Below are 24,673 nucleotides of genomic sequence, written 5' to 3'. Positions count from 1 at the left end.
TTTTAATAAAATTCATCTCTTTTTTTCTGTCTGGATTAGCAGAGAGAGAACTACTGTACATGTAAATACAATTGACAGCATGCATTTTAACGTGTATCAGTTTGTTCCCTGAAGCAATATGATGTCCTGTTTTTAATGCAATTCCAAAAAACGAATATTTGATAGATGTTTTGAAAAGAATCCAAATGTAGCATAATACATTTAAACATCCTGACATTTTATTTGAAATAAAATTCAGTGGGTCACAATGTTACAGTTTTAAGATTCAAAAAGAAAATCTTAAACAAAAGCATTAACATTAGCAGTCGTTTCCACAGTGGTCATTTTTATTTTAGACTGTGTTGGAGAAAAAAAAATCAGCAGCTTATTGTATTTCCAGGGATATTCTCTATAAAATTTCAGTGCTTCATGTGCAAACAGATTACTTTCCAGTGTTGCAGCATTGGAAACTTGGTCCAAAGCACAAAAATCAAAATCATTCAAAAGATTTTAGCTATGGTTCATTTTCACCAGCCAAGGTTTACAATTAGAGATGTAGTTCCTTCTTTTCTCTCTTGGGGATTTATATGGATTTGGAAAAGGGACTTCAAAGGGAAAACCAAGTCGAGATGACCTTCTTCCAGTGCTGTACAGAGTTTACGATCAGCCGAGAAGCATGGCACTCATGTTTTATGAGGTTCTGCCGATGGAAAATGCCAAAATCAGAGGTTAACACAGATCACAATGAAAACCTCTTCATTAAGATACTTCTGGGTTCACGGCAATGTGCCAGCAGTTTCACTACTATAAGCTGGTGATTAGACTTTTATTTTCTTTTTAATTAGCACAGTGATTAAACTGTAAAAATTGCATGCTGTATTTTTAGCCCTGTAATAGCGTTAATGTAACCTCTCAGATTACAACTACTCATACACGTAGTCAACAGCTTGCAGCAGGTGTCAAAGAAGGTGAAATGAGGCCAAAAGGCAAAGTGGACTGAGTATTGTGAAATTAACCTACTATAGTGTGGCAATATTGTCGCCAGATCATAATCATACTATTGATTGTAAGGAGATCACATGAGTTGAGTCCCTGTTTGAAATATACATTTTGGTATAGGTTTAAGCTTTGCCATCAGCACTTCTAAACTCGTTTTTATTCTGCATGACAGGAAATATGAATATTGTGTCATTTCTATTTTGTGTAATTGGCCATTTTTTGTGAACAAAACGTTTAATGTTGTATTTGTCACCTCACATCATGTACAGTAAGATTGCAAACACAAGTTAAGAATTATCAGTGGCTTCTTCAAACAATAAGATGTTTTCTGTTTATGTTATCAAGCAGATGTTATCTGATAGCGGTTCATAATTTAGCCCTTTAGTTAAAAAAAACCCTGCTCACTGGTAGTACAGCAAAGGCTCCTCTTTTACCTTACATTCACATAGCCTGTGAAAATGCAATTGCAATATCATTTACATAATAGCTTCAGCCAGGATGTACGGTACATTAAAATTAGGTCCACCAGATCTTTTAAAAACCTCCAAAGCTGCTGATGACAGAAGCCAAACAGAGCTCCTTTCCACCACATGGTGCTCATCTCGCCGTAACAGTTCCACCTTTTCGCCTCTTCCATCTCCTCTTTCCCTTCAAGAGGTCACACCCCATGCTGTAATGGAAAAAAAAACAGATTGCTGAAATGTCTTGCTCTTTCTTTTTTATACACCTCTTATATCTGGTGCATTCATACCGTGGTAAAGTGTATAATGATGTACGCAGTGATGATGACAGCACCGATGACAAACGAGGCAATCCCCAAGTGGAGAGCTTTCCGACCCAGCCGTCTGGAGCCATCATAGTCCTCGTGGGTATAGCTCTTCTGGGCCTTTGGGACAATTACGGACATTACCGTACATGCTCACACTGTGTGTGTAATGTTTTGTGGGCAAATGTGCTGTGAGGAAAAGACTAGTTCCACTTTCCCAATAATAATAATCCTCATAGTGACACACAGCACGTGGCTTTCATGGGAATCTGCACCGAACATTTAGGAAATGATTATTTGTGCGTTACATCTGCACCTGCCTCTCATGTTGTCTCTAATTCATATTTGTATTGTAGCCAATGTCCTAAGCAGTGGTAACCACACGTTGCTAAGCCTGCATGCCTCATCTTATTACTCACGGCTACAGCAATGCAGCAGCTGCTGTTGGCACTCACGCCGTCTCATCTGACAACTCAAAGACTTGACATCAGTCTAAATGCATCTTTGCTATCTATTCTTCAACTTTGTTCAACTTTGTGCCACCCTGGCTGGTAATGGATGTTCTTTCCTGAGCTTTATCCACATGCTGGTCTGATAGCATCGTTGTATGGAGCATTACTGTAAGCAGTCCAGGGTGTGGTTGGATGCTTGGAAAGAAACAGGAGGTATATTTGATCTTAGCAAACATCAGCAGAAGCGTTAATGTTAGGCCACTCAGAAACGTTAAGTGGGTTGGAATAACTTTACACAGTAAAGATGCAAATTTCTCACTTGACTTATGTTTGCTCCATATTTAATAACTATTGCAATCACCCCACGTGGTCTGTAGAGTTTTTCCCAGCAGTGGTACTTTTACCTATAAAATATGCATTTATGCAGGATAACATATGCTTTGATTTTTTTTTACATTTATTTGTTTTTTTGTTTTTGTTTTTTTAATGCCAGCATACCTCTTAAAAACATTACGCATTCTAACCCACAGCTATTCATTAAACTAAAAAAAAGACAGGATTCAGAAACCTCACATTTCCAGCTTCGAGCAACTTACCAGGACAGAGAAAACCAGCGCCACAATATTGATGGGCCACGCAGGACAGAAACAGGTGAACATGGTGAGCCAGAGGTAGCTCCTCATAGGGGGAGTCTCCCGAGCCTCCTCGTTCTTCACAAAGTCAGAGCTCCCATCCAGCGAGGGCTTGGTGTTCATGACTGGCTTCAACACCCGCCGAGACAGTAGAAAGCAGAGAGGCGAAACAACAGCACTGAGACACTGGGAGACACTGGGAGGCTGGAGGTGGAAGCAGGGGAGGGGAGGCAGTGGAGCAGCGATGATGGAAGATAGAAATCAGCCAGCAGAGATTATGAGAGAGATGCAGAGGAACAGAGGCAAGAAGCCTGAGCAGATACATTTATAATGTTTTACTTCAGACTTGTAATCATGCATTTTTTTTTTGTAATCAATTATTTATTATCGCCTATATAAAAGGAGGAAGTGAAAAAAGGAAGAGAAGGTACCATCAGCTTAGTCTCAAAAGTGACAGAGCAAAATATGACACAAAAAGGTCCACCCTACCCTTTTTCCTCCAACCTCATGTACCCCCATACTCAGAACCCAGATGGTATACGTTAATGCGGTCAGAGAGAGAGTATATCAAAAAAGGAACACATAATGGATACATAAATAAAACATTAATTTTTAATAAACACATTAAAACTCTGCATGCCTCTGTGCTCCATCCCCTACTGCTCATGTATCGTGTACAGGCATGAAATAAAAAAGCTCAACAAGGAAAACAGACTTAAAACAATACACATATATTTCAACTAATTTATCTAGTAGCCTATTACATTCATAGGAATGTGTTAAATGTAATTTATTATTATTGATGGCAATGAAATGCACATTTAAAGCAATAATAAAAATAGCACTGTGCCTTGAGCCAACCCCCATTTCTTTACATTTTGTTTCCAGACCTTCTTAAGATGATCTTTTTCCCAGGTTTTCTCAAGGTTTATTTGGACATTGGCTACTTTTTCAGTCTAGTCCTTGTACCTGACCATTGTCGAAGGAATGCTTTTGTAACCCACTTACCACTGACCCAGCAATCATCCAAACACAGAAAAGGCACCTTTCTCAAGGGATGAACCAGTGTTCTTTCTACACGAACAGCTTCTTTGTTACTAGACGCCAGGTTAAAAAAATACATAATTTCTTTAGTCAAGTCTACGAAAAATGCCAAATACAACACAGTTTGAGTTATAAAATAGTATTTTCACCAACAAGGTGATTCCCAAAAAGCTTGGGTATATCTCAGCATGGTGTGCAGTGTGTCCTTAAAAAATTCAGCGGAAAGTGGTTAAGTGGAGGATAAAATTCTTGTCACTGATGGATTCTCCTTCTCAGAGCCCGGACCTCAACATTATTGAAGCAGCGTGGGATTGTCTTGACAGAGAACAGAACAAACAGCAGAAGAGCTTTGAATGTCCTCCAAGAAGCCTGGACAACTATTCCTGAAGACTACTTCAAGAAATTAGAAGACATCTGCCTCAGATAGTTTAGACTGTGTTGAAGAATAAAGGTAGTCATACCAAATATTCATTTTTAAGCTTGTTGGGATCCTACAAACTCCGTTTATGTACTTTTGTTCCTTTTATGTTTGCACATTTCAATACATCACTGCATCTAATTCTTACATTCCTAATAACATATAAAGAAATGTGTGGCTCAAGACTTTTGCACAATGCTGTTTTTATGGATTTTGTGCAAATTTAAAGCAACGTGGAGTAAAGCTGGTTCTCCTTTAGAGCATATCATAGTAAAGAAACTAGAATTACACATAACATTGGGGTTTGTTTGTTTTTTAAAAATTGAGTAATTTTATAAAAGGCTTATTTTTACTTATTGTTTTGTACTGAAGTTTATTACAAATGATAATTCTGGACAAATGTTAAGACGCACTAATTTTACTCAGCAAAGGCCATCTGCTGTCATGTATTTGTGCCAAATCAAGCCAATAAATGGAGCTAGAAATACAAGATCATTTTCCTTAGAAATAGTAGTTTTAAATGAAAAAAAGCAAGTCTGTGTAGGAAATCAAGAAAAACTCAAACAGGACACAAAAAAGTGGAATGTTTTAAAATAATTTATTAGGAATAAAAGTTAAAAAGTTTTGCTTTCCTCCAAAGGAATAAACACGAGAAAAATGAAAATCAGAAAATGTTACAGTGTTGACAAGATTGTTATAATGCAGTGAAATCAGCATCAGAGTTTGAAATACCATGGTAGCTCGCAGCAGACAGAGCGAGTGTATCAAAATGTTTAAAAACCTGGTATTTTGTAGATGGGGAGTGCTTTTTTATTTTATCGTGTCCGGCCAGTGCAAAATCCTAGTAGCTCTGAAAATAAGTGTTTTGGTCTAAAAACAAAACAAAAGAAATAAGTCACATTGCTCCAGTCTGTGACCTCCAGTGGATATGCAGCGATGGATGGCTGTGGGGTGGGTATGACAGGTAAACAAGAGTTAATAAGACCCCACCTTTCTAAAAGGTTCAACCACCCACACTTTTATATCAATGTTAATGTAATAATAATAATAATTAAAAAAAAAGGGTCAGATTAAAATTTCACATTTGCAGCAGAGGTACCCCCCCCCCCCAAAAAAAAAAACAACAACAAAAAAACAAAACAAAACAAAACATGGCACATTGGAAACCAATGTGAATAAGACCAAATGACACACGAATATCAACTCATCTTGCAGAGGAAATCAGTCAGAACGCAAACTGTGCACGACTGCTCCATCGTAACAGTCCTTCATTTGCCCTCACAATCATCACGTATTTAAAAATCACAGTTAAAACAACAATATGATAAAGTAAGAAGTCGTGTTTTTCCTCTCCCAACAGGAGTGCTTCCACACCCCTCGTCTCCGAACAGTAGCAAGTGTCGCTCAGTACGCAGCCCCTCACCCGCTCAAGTAAAACTCTGACGCTGCTCCTCAATGTCGTAAGACTCACGTGACGCATCATTTATAAACGCCTGGAGAGAAATACAGTAACAGACAGACAAACTGAAATGTTCTCGACCTTCATGTGAAACTATCAGTCAAGATTGATAAAAGAGATCGTACCATTTCGCCAAAACGCTCCTGCCTCCCTGACGCAAATTTTGCAGAACCCTCTCACCCGCTAACCAGCCGTATTTACAAAATTTTACAAAATTGTACACCTCATGAAGGCCTATTACGTAACAGAGACTAATGACCTTTGTCGTCTGACCATTATTAGTAACGAGTCATTGTTAAAAAAACAAAACAAAAAAAAAACTACCAAGATATACACTTTGTGACACATTTGAGAAAAAGTATTAATCCCCAATGTTAAAATTCAGTATGAACTAGTGACAAATATACAGCTTTCCAGTACATTTTACATCTCCTGACCTTCAAACAGCCATCACCTGGAGATTAAACTCCTCCCATCTCAGAGAGATCAGATTAAAGAGGTCAAAGGAACCAATGAATCACAGCCAAAACAGATCATGAAATAACACAGCCATCACAAAAACATATCAGAGGAAAAACACAAAGAAATACAGCATCTGAATGTGTTGCTATTACATGTAGTGATAAACGTTTTTGCTCTTTTTGAGAAGGTTTTTTTTTTTTCTTTTAAGTCCCCCCCCCAAAAAAAAAATAAAATTGTGGTGGAGTTTAGTGTGGTGTCTGTAGAGTCAACTGGATGTAGCTGACACCAGGGCAGGTTGGCTACAGGTTAGGCCACCCCAGCCGGAGACGTGGACTGGACAGAGACAGGCCAGATCAGCTCCAAAGCAGCTTCAACTCCTTCCAGCTCTCAGTCTACAGCTCTGCACTGACACACAAACCGGCGGGATTACTCACAGGTTAGGCAGCACGAAGCACTCGTATGTGTTACACTTAAAGGATGACAGCTAGCAGGAGGACTGACTCACACTCTCAGTGATACCCGTTAGTGAAGGCCGTGGCAATCAAAGGGCCCTGTGGGAGCAAGCATGCAAGGTCAGTATGATTTCATATAGCCTAAGAGCTACGCTGACTACTTTTGCCATCTTGGGCTAAAGGTGGTAATAACTGGAGTTGGAAATGTACACACACCAAAATAAGCTGTTAAATGAGGGCCAGATTAATTTTTTTTAAACACCAAATTGTAGAGTTGCTGAATCTGCTTCTAATGTTTATTCTTGTGATGTTCACTCAACAAGTTCATTTAATCACTCAACATTTTAAGAAAAGCACTTATTTGCATTCTTGCAATGGCAAATAAGATCAGATAATACCACTCCTGCATCTGTCCATTCAACAGGAAGCAATTCCCACAGTTAGCTTAGCACAAAGACTAAAACCAGAAACCACCATCGCTAACCAGCATGTCTAAACTATTTTTGATTGCTTCAATGAAAACGGTTTAAAAAACACTTTTGTATAAAAAAAAATAACATTTTTAATGTGAATTGCTGTTTAGAAGTACTGTTTCCAGTCTCAAGCTAAGCTAGCATGGTGATATATACAGCCTTATAGACTGTATACAAAAGATGGAAGCAGCATCCATGATGTCACTCATTAGTACCACTTTTAAGCCTCAAGATGAACCTTTTAGCCATGACAGACTTAGCTTTGGGTAAAAGGTTGTCAATCGCAAATCATTAGTTAATGAGTGGAGCCTGCTTTACACTCGTTTCTGACCCTGATCATAATTCACTAAATTAACTTACAGCAAAAGCAAAATATACACTAAAGTGACACAGGAGTCATGCTCTGCTTGCTTTTACTGGGAATGTGGATTTAAGGCACTTGCACATTGACTTCAGTAGAGCGGGGCCAATATTGGACTTTTAAGACCGATATCAAGATGTTATTTTTGTTGTGGATTTCTTGCTGTGTGGCAACAGCTAACCGCTAACCACTGTGCCACTTATATCAGGATGTAGAGACCATTTTCTCCCTCTTGGATACACAAAACCCAAACAGAATAACCTAGCATTTGTTATGCGCCCTGCCCGACTCTTCTTGGATCAGCTGGTTGTTGTATTTGTGGGGTCCCAAATGCGTATTACATAAAGGAAATTTGCATTTCTCTCTGGTGGCCAGACTATGCAACCACACAACTCATTTATCAGCCATTAATGCAGATACAGATAAATTAGCAAATAGCTAATATTGGCCAACAATACTGGCCCGCAGATAAATCAGTCAGATGAACCGGTTTTTAGACACGGATGCTATGCCCATCTTCTATATACAGTTTCTGTATTTAATGGACAGACAAGAGTGTGATATTGACCTTTTACATAATATCTCAGCCTAAATTATTATGATAATTAAAATATTAGAAGACAAACTGTAGGATAATGCAGTGATGTACCAGTGTTAAAGTAAGCGTTGCAGATGCTACCTGCCTTCACCGGGAAAATAGCTTAAATGTGATTTTTTTTTTTTTTTTTTAAATGAGGACCAACAGACTTGATGTAACAGACAGAAGTTACAGCTTTAGTGATACTAAGGGTCAGACACGACTCAAATCAAAAACTGGAACACATAATTAATGGCAACAGTAACTTACCCCCAGACTATGGCTGAATCCAGTGCTTGGTGCAGGGCTTGCAGCGCTGAGGTAACTGCTGACGGCCGATTCCTGACTGGCTGTTCCATAAAGGTCTGCCATTGGACCTGGGCTGCTTGTACCTAAAAATCCAGCAGAACGAGACGGGGTGGAGCCTGAAAGTAAAAAATAATGACGTCACAATAACGGAGACATCAACCTGTCTCAACTATCATTTTAGTGCCAAGGTTAAGCGAGCAGAGGTTGGATTAATGAAGAGGACTTAACACAGATTAAAATGTAAATCTTCTAACCTGCAGGGAGAGAAAGTAATTTCTCTGTCTCACACTGGATGAGAAAAATCTCATTTTTAGACACACTAGCAGCACGGTTCATTGATTAGCATTAACAATCAGGTGATTCACCACTTATGCCCACACTGACACTTGCAGTTTAGACTAAAACTTGATAATAATTTGATTGCTGATATTTTTTCAAATTGATGATAAGTGCAGCTGAGGATGGTGAGAATAGTATTTTGACCAGATGATGGATGTTGTGTTTAATGTCATTTGGTACCTCTGACTACTGCCGCTGCTGCCGCAGCTGCCATTGGTCCATATGCCGTGAGAGGAATGGCTAAAAAAGGCAGAGAAGAAAAGATTAAGTTAAAACATATGATAGAGCAAATGTTAGATGTAAAAGGAAGCTAACAACTTTCAATAAAGAACTGCAGATTCTAGGATCATTTAACTTAAAACAGGGTCCATTGAGGTCACCAGAGGAGCCCTTTAAACCAAACACCTACTTCTTCCCCCATTACTGTCAGCAATCAGCCTACAGCTAGAAACCAAGGAGGACCGACAAACACAAACATGCAAACCAAAGAGTGATCATGTGTTGGTGCTATTGTGGGCGTGTAGCAGACTGACAACGTGCTGCTTGTAAAGTCCAGAGGAGGGACTGACTGACCTGTGAGCTCAGGGGGGTGGGGTGAAGTCAGAAGGGGAGTCCTCTCTAAGTGGAACTCTAAAACAGAAACATCAGAGTGCTGTTGAGACACACACCACCACTGCCAGCAAGGACAACACACACAAAGCCAAGGGGAGGGGCAAATCACAGGTGAGAGGAAGTACACGCACAGGGCAGGTGCGTGTACTTAAAGGACGGAAAGATGTTTTACAGTCTAAGAAGTGGAGTTAAATGACACACAGTCATCCTGCTGAGACAGCAAAACAATAGAGCAAGAGTTACAGTTTGGTCGTCCAGGCTGATCATTTCAAATCATTCAGAAGAAAGCGTCGCATTTTCTTTTACTGGAATCGTTTCCACATCACTAAAGTTCAATGTCATGCTAGCATGCATGCACACACACACTCAAGCAAAGCAGATGCAATTCCACTCCCTGATATTTACAAGCAGCCATTTGCACTCACTGTGTTTTATATGCTTCCATGGAAACATGTTTGTATTTGTGACAGTGTGTCTACTGGCTGTTCAACGTGACACTACTCCAGCTACTGACTTCATTCAGTTGACTCACTGACACAACACTCCACCTCATTATTCAATACATCCTGTGGAACGTGCGATTTCACACAAACTGGGACCTTTGTGTGAAATTCCCTCCAGCAGAAGGCTGCTGGGAGCAAACTGTGCAAATCAGTTCGGATTATTTACCTGATGTGTCCATTCTTTGTTTTATTAAACATGACCCTGAGCCACAGTCTTAGAAAGAGTCGTTTTAGTGGGCACCAGGCACTTCCAAAGGATGCACATCGACTAAAGATGGCTGTATCTTTATTCCCAGAAATAGGATTTTAAAAAGAATAGTCCTTAGGGTACAAGGAGCACAAAGTATATTGCGATTACCAGGAAACTGGTAGGTGTATCCAGGAGTGATGCCAGCATAGCTCCGACTGGTGTAGGTGGCAGTCTGAAAGCCTGGATAACCTGTGGGAAGAAAACTGGCGTTAATATGCGAACTGAGGCGTACATGGGATGTATCCCGAGTGAGGACAATTACACATGTGGTGAAATACTGAACACGAAATAGATAAACAGGAATGCATGCGTGTGTGCTGTTTTGCTGCCCCCTAACAGTGAAGCTTTGTACAATCCGTGACATGCAGGTGTGTGATATCCTACACCTGTGATCTGGATTTCCTCGCAAGGACGGGACTGGGCGGATTTCTGTCATTGTCTTCACTTACACTCTCAGCGGTGCTCATTACTCAGGGAATTTCTTTGTAATGCAAGCTGACACCTGAAGAACCTACCTCGGGAGAACATTCAGGGGAATAACAATAATGTTACCCAGCATTAGCGCAACAGGATAACAAAAGTAATGTAAACATTTTTTTAAATCCTCACCTCAGAGAAAGAATTTGCCACCAAATCCTTTCTATGCACTGGATAATTAAAGAACTGAAACTGAAGAAAGTAGTTCTCAGATTGAACAGCAGGTGGTAGCACCAGCGTGGTTGTCAGTACAAGGGTAAAGGGTGTATTGTAGAGGATAATGTTCACAGTAATGGAGGTTTGAGACTAGGGCTGAACGATATATCGCATTTGCGATAATATCGCGACATGATCAAGTGCAATTTTCTAACCGCAAAGGCTGCGATTATACTGCGATTATATTATACAATTCATGGGCTGCATCCTCCTGAGGCCGCATTTGTAGACCGATTACGTCACAGCGACGCGCCGAAGGCTGTCCAAATTACTACCATATCCCAGAATTCATAGCGCGGCCCAGCCAAACTCCAGTTTCCAGCAATGGCGGCCGCTACTAAGTTTTAAAATTACTCATACTAATCTTTCTGGGTCACAAAATAAACTTTTAACATATTTTCAGGCGAGAAAGTAGTTGTGTAAACATCAAATATCTGCTCGGTTTATCAAGATATCCCATATTTGCAAAAGTGCTTCGACGTTTTCAGAGGCGTCTGCTACCCACCAGCTCGACAGCTAGCCGGGAGCTCGAGGGTTACTGATGCGGCCGAGAACGGCACAACTCCCGGCACATCATTTTCAGATCACCGCGGAGTTTCGCTGCTCGGGTTAAACGTAATATATAAGTCACTTAGACAACCTAAAAATGTTATTGTTGGGCTTTTTTCAGTGTTTTGTTTGTTCGTGAGTAAATCGGTTTGGCTGAGATTAAAGTTATTAGATTAGATAAAATAAAACTTTATTAATCCCCCGGGTGGGTTCCTCCTTGGTTTTCACACAGCTGACTAAACGTCAAACAGAAAACTTATTAAACAGAAGTATGAGACAGTCGAGAATTTACACCAGTGTCTGGTTATATTTTAGATAGCAAGAAGCAGACGGCCGAGTTTATTAAACTCCACGTCTCTTAAATTTTAAAGGCGTGTTTGTGTGTGTGTTTATACAATTGCTATTATGTTTGCACTTTATGTGTAATGTTACTGACTGCAGAGATCAGTAAGATGTGTGTATTTTTTATTTATTAGTTTTATTTATTTAATATTATTTTTTAATTGAATGACTGTCTAGTAGTTCACAGATGTCGAAAAACTGAGTGTGGTAAAGCCACTGATTTTTTTTATGTATATTTCTGCAATCTGCACATTGTACTGACTTTCATTTTAATGTTTACACCAGGGTTCCTTGTCAGCACTTTATGCTCAGATGTTTGTAAGCTAAAAATAAACTATTGTGTATGTTCAAATATACTGTTGTGATTGAAGAAGTTAAATAAAAATGTCAGTCATCAATTCATGCATCACCTCATGTCATCATAACAGAGGTCTGTCTTCCAGGAAAGAACAGTTTAAAATTAATGTAATATAGTATTGGCCATACTATATGATGTATTGCTTGTCTTTGTTTAATAATACAGAAGACAAAGACCTTAAAAAATAATCGCATATCGCATCGCAATCGCAATATTGGGGCAAAAAATCGCAATTAGATTATTTTCCATAATCGTTCAGCCCTATTTGAGACCTTTTTTTTCCAAAGGGGCCATTTCACTCATTTTACAACCCAAGGATCGACTGGAAAAACCACTGGAAAATATTGTCTTTAGCTGTGTGAGGATCCACCCCAGCTGGTGAAGTTACAGGGATGCTGGCTTTAGCTCCAGTCCACAAAAACGTGACTACAGGTGCTACAAATCAGAGGAAACAGTTTTTAAAAGAAGGGATTAAAAGGTGCTATTTGGTTGCATAAATATAAGTGTATTTCAGCCACGTTATTGCGCTCCTTTACTGTACCCCCTGTGACTTTCTAAACTGTACACAAGTGTGGTATTCAAGCTTTAATATGTAAAGTTAACACATGTATTAAAGCGCCACAGAGGTCACAGCTTTTATGAGCTGCTTGGGGGAGAGTTATAAGCTGAAGCGAGCAGCCGGCTGCAGTGGTCAGCCTTCCCCCAGCGAGGCGCCGCGTGACCTTTGAGGAAGCTGGGCCTTTAATGCTGGAGCAGTTACCGTTGGGTTCATGTGCGCCGCCACATCCTTCCTGTCCTGATCGATGCCAACTTACCCAGCATACCGATGCCCAGCATGAAGGCGTCCATCCCATACGGCATCACCCGAGAGCGCCCCCTGGCCGAGCCGGTGGGGGACATCACCTCCTTGGGCTGCGCTTTCTTGCACTCCACCTGTTTTCCAGAAGAGAGGAGAATGATCACACCTTAGTTTCTATGTTGTGCTGATGCAAGAGTGGCAAATCGAGCCCTCGTACCATTTTATTGTTGATCTCGTGGAAGTGGATCTCGCACACTTTCTCCACCACGTCTTCATTCTCAAATGTTACAAAGCCGAATCCTGACGAGCAGAAGGCAAGTTTGTAAGTTAAAAAACAGTAGATCGTAATAATTCACACAACACGCTGGAACTAGACAATAGGCCTTTCTGTACAGTAGTACAGCTAAATAGTGTGGAGTAATTAGTGGTGTAATAGCCGCTTAACACATTGCCCCCCTCCTTCTTTCAATGCTCCTTTTTCTGCACTCATCCTTCCTTCCCTCCCTCCCTTCCTGGCCAGAAGGCCCGGGCAAAGCTGGTAGGCTGTCATAATCGATCAATCCCAGGGTGGGGAGGAGGTGCTTAAGGAGGCTTTATCCTGATCCCGATTAACGGACTGGCTAATTAGACTAGCCCCGTTCGTCTCCTTGCAGCTCAGCCCACAGGAAGGAGGACGATGGGGGGTGTGGAGGGGTTGGAGAGGGATCAATAGACAACCAGAAATGGGTGGGGGAACAGTAGAGGAAAAAAACGAGGAAGAGTTGAGGGAAGGCGGGGTCAGTCCATCTCACCTCTGTGTCTGTTGGTGGTCTTGTCGAACATGAGCATGGCATCGTCGACCTGAGGGGAGACAAACAACACAGTTTTTTACTCAGAGCTCTCTCTCTCTCTTTCTCTCTCTCACCACGCGGCATATTGCCTGACCTCAGCCCTTCTCAAGTTCTGCAGGGAGGCTCAGCAACAGATGGACAGAAAGCGGGAGGAGGGGAGGGGGGAGGCAGAGGGAGGGCTGCAGACGAGCGACAGGTTACAAAGAGGAGGCCGAGGGGGCAAAAACAGGAAGATATGTTGAAAAACTCCACAACAAGCTCACGTACATAACAGGCGATACAAAAAGTTGGAAGCTGCGTTAGCTCCTTCTTACAGAGAGCTAATAAACCACCCACCCTCTGACCCCCTCCAGAGTTTGATATAACCATGGCAACTGTACAAAAAGTCCTTATAAGAAAAAAAAGGGGGAAAAAGAAAAAGAAAGGAAAGTTCAAGCCCAACATCAAATATGCCTTATGAATGATGGGAGAGTGCCAATGACACAAAGAGCACTGCAAAGAGAGAAACACCGACACACACACACACACGAAAAAGTAGCGAGTCACAAGCAGAAAGGTGAATCCATCGGGCAGGTGGCGACTCGATGAGAGGGGAGAGCTGATAGTGAGAGGAATAGCGACAGGTGGAGATGTGGTGAAAGAGAGCACAGAGAGTCCTGTAAGAGGGAGAAAGGGGAAAAAAGGAAAAAAGAGTGGGTCAAAGTGGAAAGGGAGGAAAAAGAGGAGACAAAGGGAGAGGGAGAACAAAGAGGCCTGGAGGCTTTGTTTGTTGGCACAGTCAGCCATAATTCCTCCTCCTCTTCTCCCTTTGACCTCTCCCTCTGGCCCGGCCTCCCTTTATAGAGCAAAGACACAGGTGTCTGTTCGACACACACACACACACACACACACACACACACACACACACACACACACACACACACACAGCTTCTTTTGTCAAAGTTGACCTACTCTTTAGCTCAGTCTCTGCTTTTATTTCTCTCGCTTTTAGTCTCTTCTGACATGTTTATACTTCAGAGCTCCACAAAAACATTTGGTAAGTAAATCTGTGCTCTCGGTCTATAATAAGTTTACTGGAGACAGTCCACAGAGTAATTTGTCATAGTGACATTGGAGTGTCAGTCCTTGCCCAGTGTCTGTGTATGTGTGTGTGAGAACCCACAAGGGCAATTTGCCTACAGAAAGGTCAAAGGTGAGTGAGGAGTGTCAGTGTGCCTCTCAAGTCACTGCTTACTTCCAGCCTGACATTTACTCACTGCCTACAAGTCTCCATCTCTGCACAAAAAAAAAACAAAAAACCAGCCTTTATTCTGGACACCAGTGGGAGAAACGGCCCAAAGTTACTACAAAGTCAAGCAGAGGAAAGGGTCGGCGTGCAGACTGGCGCAAGTGATTGATGATCAGACTAAAGCAAACAGAAACCTGACGTGGGCTCAAACCGCACATGTCGGCCTTTGGGATGCTATGAAGAAGATCAAAACAATATTTAATGGCGGGAACAGAATTAACTGCACAATATTTCAAACACTGAGCATTTTCACAGAGTACTGCCAAACAATATTCCCCCTCATCCTTCCCCCCCACCTCTCATCTTCCCTGTTATCCCCTGCCCATCCCTCTCCGCACTCCTTTGTCCTCACCAGGACGGGACACAAAAGGTCCAGTGAGGCAGTCTAATCAGGAACTTCCATGGATGGCTGAAGCCTGCATTTCACCGTCCATCCCTGGATATATCTCTCGGCAAAAATTCATCTAGACGCTATGATTGAGGAGGGAGCAACAGAGGAACTCGAGGCCAAACCTTTCGGCACTGGAAATGAAGCAACGCGCGGTCAGAAACGCAGCACTTCAGACCGAGTCTTTGCATCTTTGCTTTTAAAACATTTTAAAGGGCTTGAGGTGCAGACTGAAATCTGCTGGACAAAAAAGTCTGAATGATAACTTTGCACAAGATCCCCGAAAAACTGAAAGAACTGAGTGTGTGAATGTAAACCACACGTATTACATGCGGTCAGTTTCATATCAGAAGACACACTGGATTGTAATTAATCCAGAAACCACCAGTATGCAGATAACTTCAGAACAAACTAGCAAAATATTTGCCCAGCTTTATACAGCAGTATAATGGTCCCCCCCCCGCCACCACCACCGATCAGCACTCACACATACCCCATTTTGACCCAGTTCCCTCTCTTACCCCTCTGCAAACCTCCCTCAGTAAGGCCCTCCCTCCCTTGACGATGCCTTTGTCAGCCCACGGTCTATTTTTCGGCCCCCACGCCTTTCAGAATCTTGCAAAACACAAAACATCTTTAAAAAAAAAAAAGTTTTCAAACCTAATTTTTAAAAACACCGACGTAAGAAACTGAAGGAAGAGCGCCAAGTTTACAAGCTTTTTTACAACAACTCAACTTCTATTTATTGCTCCCAAACTCGTGAGTTGGACCCCCCCACTCTCCACAACCAACACACTTATGCTAACGCCGCCTCATCCCTCCTCCCGCAGAACAAAACCCCCTTACCCGCAGAATTACTTGGGGACAATGGACAAGCCGGGTCACCACGGTAACGGGCCAGGAGGGGGTTGTGGGTAGGAGCAGCTGTTACATCAGATTAATTCAGATTCTGATAATCCCTCCTCCTTCCTCTCCATCACCACACACTCACTACAAAACTTTTCTCCCCCTTCCTCACACAACCTCCTCCTCCACTCCCCCCCCACCCCTCGCTCCGTCTTCCAGTCCCCCTAAACTTCGCCTGCTGCTCCCAGAGCCTCCTAGCCTCGTTATTTTTTTCTGTCCTCGTCGAGCCTTTTTTTCTCGCCCTCCTCCCCAGTAACTCCTTCACTCCCAGTCAAGTCGCTTGATTCAAAGTGAAGTTTTTCTCCGAGAATGTGCTGTGAATCTGAACCTGCCGAGCTTGTGGGATGTGGTACTACGGCTTTTCTGAGCTGCTGATTTGTTTCTGCACCGGCAAACTTATGCAAGTCCGTAAGGACTGGCTGGTTTCATTCCAAACCGCGTGGACCCACCACTCACCTTCCCAAACTGGTCAAAGTACTGCTTGACGTCCTCGATAGTCGTGTTCACCGACAGGCCTCCCACAAAGATTTTCTTGGTTCGAGTGACCAACTGGACAAAAGAAGGAGGAAAGAAAGGGCAGCACTCATGAACCAGTTTCATTAGAAATGCATGCACATGGAGTTCAGTGAGAGCTACATTTGATTATAAAGCTGTGTCACTAAAGCTGATCATATGAAGTCATTAAGTGTAATGGTAGAATTATCATCCACATGTTTTCTTTAGGCCGTTTAAGTACACAATACAAACTGCTGCCAGGTTTTACAAGAGCACAGGCCACATGTGAAAGTGTCTGACTGACTAGCCGTAATGACACTAAGCAAGAATGCAACACTCTGTTTTAAAGGCTGTGAATGACTTTGCTCCTCTAAGTTTGATGTCCTCAAGCTGTGAAGATTTAAAAAAAACAAAACAATAAAAAGCCCTGATTTTAAAAGATTCACATGCTAAGGATTCGGCTTCTCGTGTGTTATTCGCTGACCAGCAATTCACAAAATCTTTTAATAAAAAGCAGGACTTCCTGCGTTCCTCCAATCGTGTGCACAGGAAGCATTGGACACCTGTTATTATTTATTTGGGCTTTTTTGTTTCACTTCCTCGCAGTTTGTCTGATGCCAGTGAGCGAAGTGAGTGAGTGATGCTGTATGACGTATTGCTGGCTTTCCATTAGTGAATATATAAAATTTATTCTTAGCAGTCAGTGAGAGAAAACCAAAAGAATAAACTGTTGTTCAATGTTCAATTTCTGTAACTATAACACTACAAATGACTCACTAAAATACAAACATGGGCAGTGTTGTTGCTGTTTTTAATCTGTCCCAGCAGTCCAAAAGGAAAACCACTTTTTTTTTTACTAAACTGAGCCATCAAACATTCAGAGATTGGACTCGTCAAATTTTGGGTCCTTTTTTTTTTTAAAGACCTAAAACAACTAATTGATTGCCAGAATTGCCGACTCATTTTATATACTTCGACTAACTGATTAATTAGACTAATCATTCGAACAGCGCTGGACACCAACTTAAGTCAGGGTGGGACTTTGGAGTACAACAGTAAATGCAAATTTTTAAAAAGAAAAAGATCAGTAAAACTGAAATTCCAGCTATTTGTCAAAGCACAGCTACAAATTGTACATCAAACAAAAGGAAAACAGTTGTTTTGTTCATTATTATAAGGCTCCGCTTGGCTCTGATTTGACTTACATGAACATCATTGCTTTGAAATGTAACACCGACATTCAGGTGAGGGTCTAAAAGGTTTTGTTAACCTGTGCTCACATCAGCATTATGAGGCACTGTCCCAGATACGTGACAGAAAACACGCGCGAGGAGGCCGCTCGACTCACCTTGGGCTGGGCTCTGCGAGGAAATGCGACCTTTGGATCGATCTAAAACAAAGGATATAGAGAAAAGAGGACCTGGTTAGTGATGCGCTGCTATAACCCGCCGCCTTGCCCTGGTGTATTCTGATATCAGACCCTCATCTTTCATTCTTTAGCAAGTCAGCAGAGAAGGTACAACACATCCAGGTTATCCTGTCATGCCTAGCGCACGTGTTCACTAATACCACACAACACTGATGTCTAAAAAACCTGTTTTTCACATCAAACTTGGGCCTCGCTGTACTAGAAAACGTGACGACACCACAACGAAAAATCTACAGATTTCTCTTTAAATCAGAAATCCGAATGCAGACTTTGGCCACTCAAGCGTCGAGTCTTCCAGGTGTGTGATGCCAGTGTGCGTGTTTACGTGTATCAACACTGATGTAGTGATTGCGTCTTATTTTGGCCACACCTCCAGCACGATCAAGTGTATAATAATCTGTACCAGACTCCAGCGAGCGTCTCTTAATAAAGTACTTACAAATTGTTGATCATTTTCCATCAACCAAGACAAAACGGGAAAAAACTCTGCCTGAAAAGGCCGACTGAATCGAAGCGAGTGCGTGCTCTACATTCTTCTGCTTAAGCCACACATTGTCAGTGAGTGTGCAGCGTGTGCGAGGGTGTGCTACTAGTTTGTGTTTTTTTTATTTTGCATGGATTTGCCTGTGTGGTGCAGGCACATGCATCTCTGGCGTGATCGATCGTGTAAATTTCCGTGCATGTGCGCGCGCGTGTGTGTGTGTGTGTGTGTGTGTGTGTGTGTGTGTGTGCGTGTGTGTGTGTGTGTGAGCGTGCTCGCACAGGTGGAATGCCTGGGAATGTCCGGCGAACCCCAGGCCTCTCTCGTCACCACCATGTGACATGTGATCTCCTGGAATCTCACACGGACACCACAATCACAAACACACCTCACCTCGGCGAGGAAGGAGAGCCGGAGACGGAGGTCAAGTGTGTCAGAAAGACAGCGGGAGAAAACGAGGAAGGAGAGGAAGACAAAGAGCTGTCAATCACATCGCGCTGACAGCGGACACACCAAGTCTGTTCGTTCGATTTTGGCCTGCTTGTGACGCAAGCGATGACAACAATAGAAACCATTCGACCTGTGTGATCTTTAGGTGGTCTGGCTGGTCTGCCCTGCAGTCCGTCATCTTTACTTCCAGAAAAATAAAAGTGCTTTTTTTTAACTGAGTAACTCGTTTCAGATTAATACAACCCCAAAAAACCAACAACAACAAAAAAACCCAAACTGATGTGGACTAACCCCCCGAATGTCACCAAGGTTAAGATTGGAGAGAGAGCCAAACCACACCATGAAGATGCAATCATAGACAGGCTGTAAAATTGGAATTTGAGACCTCTATATTAGTCTATACGGTCTAATAGAGCTAGAGAACAACTAGACTACGCCACACTGTACTGCTGTTACACTAACAGATGGTGAGACAGTACAGCGCTAAGATTAGTCCGTAACCATGAGAGGGTAGAGTTGAACTACAGTAGAGAGCTAGAGCCTCTATGGTAAACCGTGTGCATTTACCAGAGTTTTCTAATGAGAGTCGACATCACCAACGCAAGTTTCTGTCTCTTATTTATTTATTTCACTTTCTTTCTAGAGAGCAGAGTGAGAAGACTATAGGCTAACACTGGAGGATCAGATGCAGAGTCTACTGTTTAGTTTCTATGGTGGCTAGACTACTCTGATAGTCACCTCCGGTCACCAACCCTCCCGATGTCCAAAACTCCTGTGTACATTCAAACAAACAAGACACACACACACACACACACACAAACACACAAAATCAAACACATGGCAGCACACGGCACATCCGTGGTGAGGAAATTGTGAACATTAAGCACATGAAGTGGCCGTGTTTATCGGACTCATCCCGTTGCCTCAGGTGTTCAGAGTGTGACACAGGAGACCAGCTTTGCTTTCACCTGCTGAACGTTTCTTTCTACTTACTTAAAAACTGACCTTACATGCAAGAAGTGAACTTTACTGGGAAATTCCCAATGCACATACATACTGACTGGACTTTTATGAGGCTGGGGCATCTTGTTCTCAATGATTAACGACTCTAAACAAAATTTGTTTTGTTGGGTTTTTTTGGGTGGGGGACGGCTTTAATTTAAAAAACATTCACTCGTGAGATTTTTATATTTAAAAAAAAAAAAACAAACAAACATAAACATATGGGACAGAAATATCATGAATACATGTGAGGCCTCAGAGGTGTAGTTTAGAGAGGAGTCTAACCTCACCGGACTCAAGGTAACAGGGAAGAAGCTGAACGTAATTCCAAGAGAGGTTTATGAAATCAGGGTAATCCCCTTTGACCAGCTACATCCCAGCTATGCAACAGTTGGCCGAGTGTGCTGCCTGTCACAGCCTGAGCTGGGAACGCACTTAAAGCAACGCACCGATTGGGCCGCACTCAACATCTCAGAGGAACAACTCAAGCTTGTTGACTCCAATCCTATTAGTTAGGAGAGTCACAGTAATCACAGACGGGGTTATCCTGCCCCCACCACCACCTCAGTCTTTCCACTCATCTCAGTATGGAAATGGTTAAGCAGGAGGGGGGAGTAGGATAACCCCTAATGCAACTCGAACTAAAAGGCTGTGTGACTTTGTTGTAAAACTCTCCACAGTTGCACCTTGGAGCTGCAGCTGAATGGACACTTTGTCCCACAAAAGGTGTCTTTTGCTTCGGCCGTCACTAACTTTACAGACAGTGGGAAGCCGGGAGGACACCCAGAGGGGCAGCTAGCAGAGCAGCAGTTGCATAAATCACAGTAAGGCCTGCTGCAGCACACTGGTCAAAACCGGACAGCATCTGTCCTTCAAACACAATAAGTACCAATAAATTCCTCTGCAGCACAGTATTCGCTCCTCAGCCTCGCGGCCGAGCAAAGCTGCGTTAATTCCAGTGCTGGAGCGGTTCAGTCGGTCACAGCATGGCACATTCTTTCTGTTGCCACTGGAGAACTTTTCTCTCTCCCTCTCTAACAGGATAACCTGTCTGCATGAGAGAGGGGAGAGGGGGCAGGGTGAGCAGCGGTCTAAAAGGGCTACTCTACTCACCATCCAACCCCTGTGGCTGATCACTGAGCCCTTTCCACACCACACACACACACAGGCTGCCACGGCACCCCTACCAAAACACCACCGACACCCAAGTGCCAGCCACAAGGGGCCCTTCCACGGCCCGTGAGGCTGCGCTGATGCACGAGCTGCGGTGGAGTGGGGGGGGTGTCAAATTAAAGACAAGGAATCATTATCGGTGGAGCCAGCGATGAATTTAATAAGTTGCTTATCTGAAGGATAAACCGTCGGTGTCATGACCTCTTCTCTCTGCGCCTGCAACTGTTTGCGCAGTCTGATTTCTGGTATCCAAGAAATGATTGTAAATGATGTGCATTGTTATCTTCTTTCTTTTGTGACAGAGCCATTCTTCAACTGTGAAGAAAGGGGGGGGGGGGGTCACTATGGAAACAAACCCCATGGTGAGTTAGTGGCGTCCAACCATGATGGTGCTACTTGTCATAGCTGTCGTGCCTGCAAGTGACACTATAGCAGTCGGGCACTTGGGAAACCAACAAACTATGAAGAGCTGAATTCAGCTTAACTTCTGTATCAAACACCCCCAACACACTCCTCCAAAAATGTCACTTTTGAAGTCATAATAACAGAAATGTCTTATTTCTGTAACTTTCTACAGTGAACAACCATTTTTTTCCCCTTCTTCATTTTCTCCTCGTCCATTTCCTTCTACAACACCTCCACTTATCTCCCAGAGAAGGTGAATCGTGCAGAGCACAAAAGAGGGGAAAGAAGAAATAGGCTTCCCTCATTTCAATACAGTCACTAACCCGCAGCCATTACCACTCCCACTGAGGAGAGAGGCGGGGGCAGCGGTCCCTATGGCGACCAACGGGCCACATTGTTCCCAGGCCAGCCCACATTCATTACTGACAAAGACACACACACACACACACACACACACACACACACTCACTCTGCAACACAGGCGATTAATACATTTGAAGTTAGAATTCACACAGGTGAAAAAGGCCTGAATGTGCGACTTTCTCGAGGCTACATTCACAGTTTTTCCGTGATCAACAGGAAGCTCACGGGAGTCTGATTGTTGCCGCATTCACACCTTGATGGTTTCAGGTTGCATTTTCTCGTTTCATTGAGAAAGTTTTTTTTCGGGGTCAATTCGACCTCTTGGGGGCAGGAGGAGAAGAAGGGGAAAAAAACCAACAGCAGAAAGGAAAGTCTTGCTTTCCTCTTCCTAGAGGCCAAATCAAAGATTGGCAGTGAATTCAACCCTGTCCAGCCCCCCCCCTTGTTTCTATGGAAATTGACACTGGGTAACATTTTGCCTGTTTGTCTAAAGAGAGCGAGAGAGAGGAGAGAAAGAGCACTTTTTCCCCCCTCCCATGTGTCTCCGCTAACATCTTTGAGATGAACAGGTTCATGTGTAAGGTGTGGCGGCGGGCAGACTCGAGCGACACCAACATGGTGGAACGATCGTAAACACACCAAAAATGGAGCAATGTTACACCTCTGTAGCGGATTATTGGAAAATCCACTAATCAAACAGTGAGCAATGGGATTATCCGGTGGTGGGAAGTAAATACAGAGAACTCACTGTTTTGGAGTCCAACTCGTGCCTGGTTTGAGCCAAAACTTTATCCACGCCAGCCTGATCGACAAAGGTGACGAATCCGAACCCTCTGTGGGCATCAGGGTGGGGGGAGGTGGGGAGTGAGGGAGAGAGAGAGAGGGAAGGCATTACTGACACATGTTGATATGACACATTACGAGGAGCGAGAAAATCGCAGAAATTCAGACAAACTTCCAAGCTCCGGGAACAGCTCCCTCACCTCGAGCGCTTAGTAACTGGATCTCGCATCACCATACACTCCTTCACCTCGCCATACTTGCAGAAGTACTCCTTCAGACCCTCTGGGAATCAAACAAGGCAGGATAGAAGACACAGGAAACAAGTGGTCAACAAGCAATAAGTACTTTAATATCAAAAAGTTAACCAAAGGGGATGGGATTGGGGGGAGGGGGGTGATTTGCCTGCTGAGATTTGTTTCGTCAAACTTCCTGCATTTTTAGATTAAAAGTGACAAAACATAAAACGTGTTCACGTGTCAAAAGAAAATTCAAATCACAAATCATTTCCAATCTCAAGAATTTAACACCTCCCCACCACCCCTTTAATGAGCTTATAAGAATCCACTATGGTATATGTGAATGGGGGCATTCATTCTGAGCGTGTTTGCCACTTCAAAACTAAAAAAAAGAGACAACAAATAAAAACAAGCTGAGTTCATCCCAACAGACACCGTAACAAACACAGCTTTTCCAATAAGTTTGGTTTGGCTCCCTGTGATCCACGCCAGGATTTCTAACGACATGGTGGCATTTCAGGAGAGCTAGTGTTGGAAAAAAAAAAAGATTTACCTTGTGTTGTTTGCCAGCTGAGTCCACCTATGAACATTTTGCTGCGGAAAAACAGAGAAAATATTTCTATTTAGGCGACACAGTCATCGTTTCTTTTTTAAAAACCTCCGGTGAAATTAATGCGGCACCTCAGAAATGACAAAGTTGAGACCTGGAAAGTTTAACCGTGGAGCTTTTTTTTTTTTTTTTAAAGGTGGATGATCAGGGAGAATCACCTCTGATTTTACGCGAGAGCTGTGCGTGTGCGTGGAAGTCCTCTCGCAGGATAGCAGGTTTGTTTCAGAGGTGTGTGTATGTGTGATCAGAGGTGCGAAAGAAAGTTTAAAAAACAAAGTTTTCTTCCATTACCAGGGGTCATGCGGGGAGTCCGCGGTGGACAGGCTGCTCTGGCTCCCTTCCGTCTCCATTCCGTGTCCTCGCGCCGTGTGTGAGTGGGTGCTCTGTGTGTGTGTCCGGGCCGAGCCGTGCGGGAAAACAGGCGGAGAGTGAGTGAGAGGAGCTGGGCGGGTTTGGCCCGGGGTGACAGAGAGGGGAGCGGGCCAGATGCAGGCTGGGACAGACTCCTCCTCCCCCCTCCAGTCAGTCCTCGCTGTTGTCTCTCACTCACGCTCTCTCTCTCTCATCCCACCACCGAGACACGCGGCTACGGAGTCAAAGCTGCTGCCATCACTACCACCGCTTCCGGGAACGCTTTTAAAAATAAAAGCATTGACTGGGTAGCACCTGTACAGTTTTTACCAGAAAAGTGTTTAGGTCTTTAAAAAACAAAACAAAACAAACAAACAAACAAAAACATAAGGATTGAAAGAAAAAAATCAAACAAGCATGCCTTTTTCTTCCTGCGCTAAAATCAGCTGATTTCAGTTTTTACGCAGGGAGGAGAGAAATGGTGCAGTGGTTTAGAGCTTTTGAGGAGGGGAGATGTCGACATTACCTTTATTTTTTTTATTGCATGAAAGAACAAGAGTGTGATGATAGAATGCAAACTGTGTTCAGCACAGAAACAACTGCATTATCCTGCTAAAACAACATCAGACGGTATAGATAGCATGCTAACTCAAAG

General features: G+C 42.9%; 2 protein-coding genes across 4 annotated transcripts; both read right to left on the bottom strand.

Moving 5' to 3' along the window:
* Positions 1-85: 85 nt before the first annotated feature.
* Positions 86-3,161, bottom strand: LOC146561928 (transmembrane protein 233-like). The gene is made up of 3 exons (XM_085293070.1): positions 2,793-3,161; positions 1,730-1,864; positions 86-1,648 (listed from the first exon to the last, which is right to left on the bottom strand). The coding sequence occupies exons 1-3, from the start codon at positions 2,949-2,951 to the stop codon at positions 1,637-1,639; spliced, it is 306 nt and encodes a 101-aa protein (XP_085149196.1). The 5' UTR covers positions 2,952-3,161; the 3' UTR covers positions 86-1,636.
* Positions 3,162-4,869: 1,708 nt separating this feature from the next.
* On the bottom strand, positions 4,870-24,218 carry msi1b (musashi RNA binding protein 1b). Of its 3 annotated transcripts, none has more exons than XM_085293378.1 (15): positions 23,959-24,218; positions 23,611-23,651; positions 23,022-23,103; positions 22,787-22,871; positions 18,084-18,125; positions 16,697-16,789; positions 13,620-13,668; positions 13,046-13,128; positions 12,845-12,962; positions 10,196-10,276; positions 9,296-9,352; positions 8,903-8,962; positions 8,345-8,499; positions 6,717-6,762; positions 4,870-6,611 (listed from the first exon to the last, which is right to left on the bottom strand). In XM_085293378.1, exons 1-14 carry the CDS (start codon positions 24,015-24,017, stop codon positions 6,721-6,723), a joined length of 1,047 nt encoding a protein of 348 aa, XP_085149504.1. In that variant the 5' UTR covers positions 24,018-24,218; the 3' UTR covers positions 4,870-6,611; positions 6,717-6,720. The 3 variants fall into 3 exon arrangements, with proteins under 3 accessions (XP_085149504.1, XP_085149503.1, XP_085149505.1); XM_085293377.1 differs by having other exon boundaries at positions 4,870-6,616; positions 23,959-24,215; XM_085293379.1 differs by lacking the exon at positions 9,296-9,352 and having other exon boundaries at positions 4,870-6,616; positions 23,959-24,215.
* Positions 24,219-24,673: the final 455 nt, after the last annotated feature.

Source organism: Mchenga conophoros, linkage group LG12 (genome assembly GCF_057382185.1).
Source record: "Mchenga conophoros isolate Kocher_MC1m ecotype Shallow Benthic linkage group LG12, M_conophoros_male_GT1.1, whole genome shotgun sequence".
Taxonomy (NCBI): Eukaryota; Metazoa; Chordata; class Actinopteri; order Cichliformes; family Cichlidae; genus Mchenga; species Mchenga conophoros.
The sequence above is the reverse complement of the archived record's forward strand: the minus strand, read 5'-3'. Positions and strand labels throughout refer to the sequence as shown.

What these genes read in the sequence shown, in the direction of transcription:
- msi1b (XM_085293378.1), bottom strand. Translation starts at nt 24,017, where the DNA reads ATGGAGACGGAAGGGAGCCAGAGCAGCCTGTCCACCGCGGACTCCCCG. An exon ending in ACGAGATCAACAATAAAATG is followed by an intron (nt 12,963 to 13,045) that starts GTACGAGGGCTC and finishes TCTGGAAAACAG; the next exon opens with GTGGAGTGCAAGAAAGCGCA. An exon ending in AGCAGCGGCAGTAGTCAGAG is followed by an intron (nt 8,500 to 8,902) that starts GTACCAAATGAC and finishes TTTTACTTTCAG; the next exon opens with GCTCCACCCCGTCTCGTTCT.
- LOC146561928 (XM_085293070.1), bottom strand. Translation starts at nt 2,951, where the DNA reads ATGAACACCAAGCCCTCGCTGGATGGGAGCTCTGACTTTGTGAAGAAC. An exon ending in CGCTGGTTTTCTCTGTCCTG is followed by an intron (nt 1,865 to 2,792) that starts GTAAGTTGCTCG and finishes ATTGTCCCAAAG; the next exon opens with GCCCAGAAGAGCTATACCCA.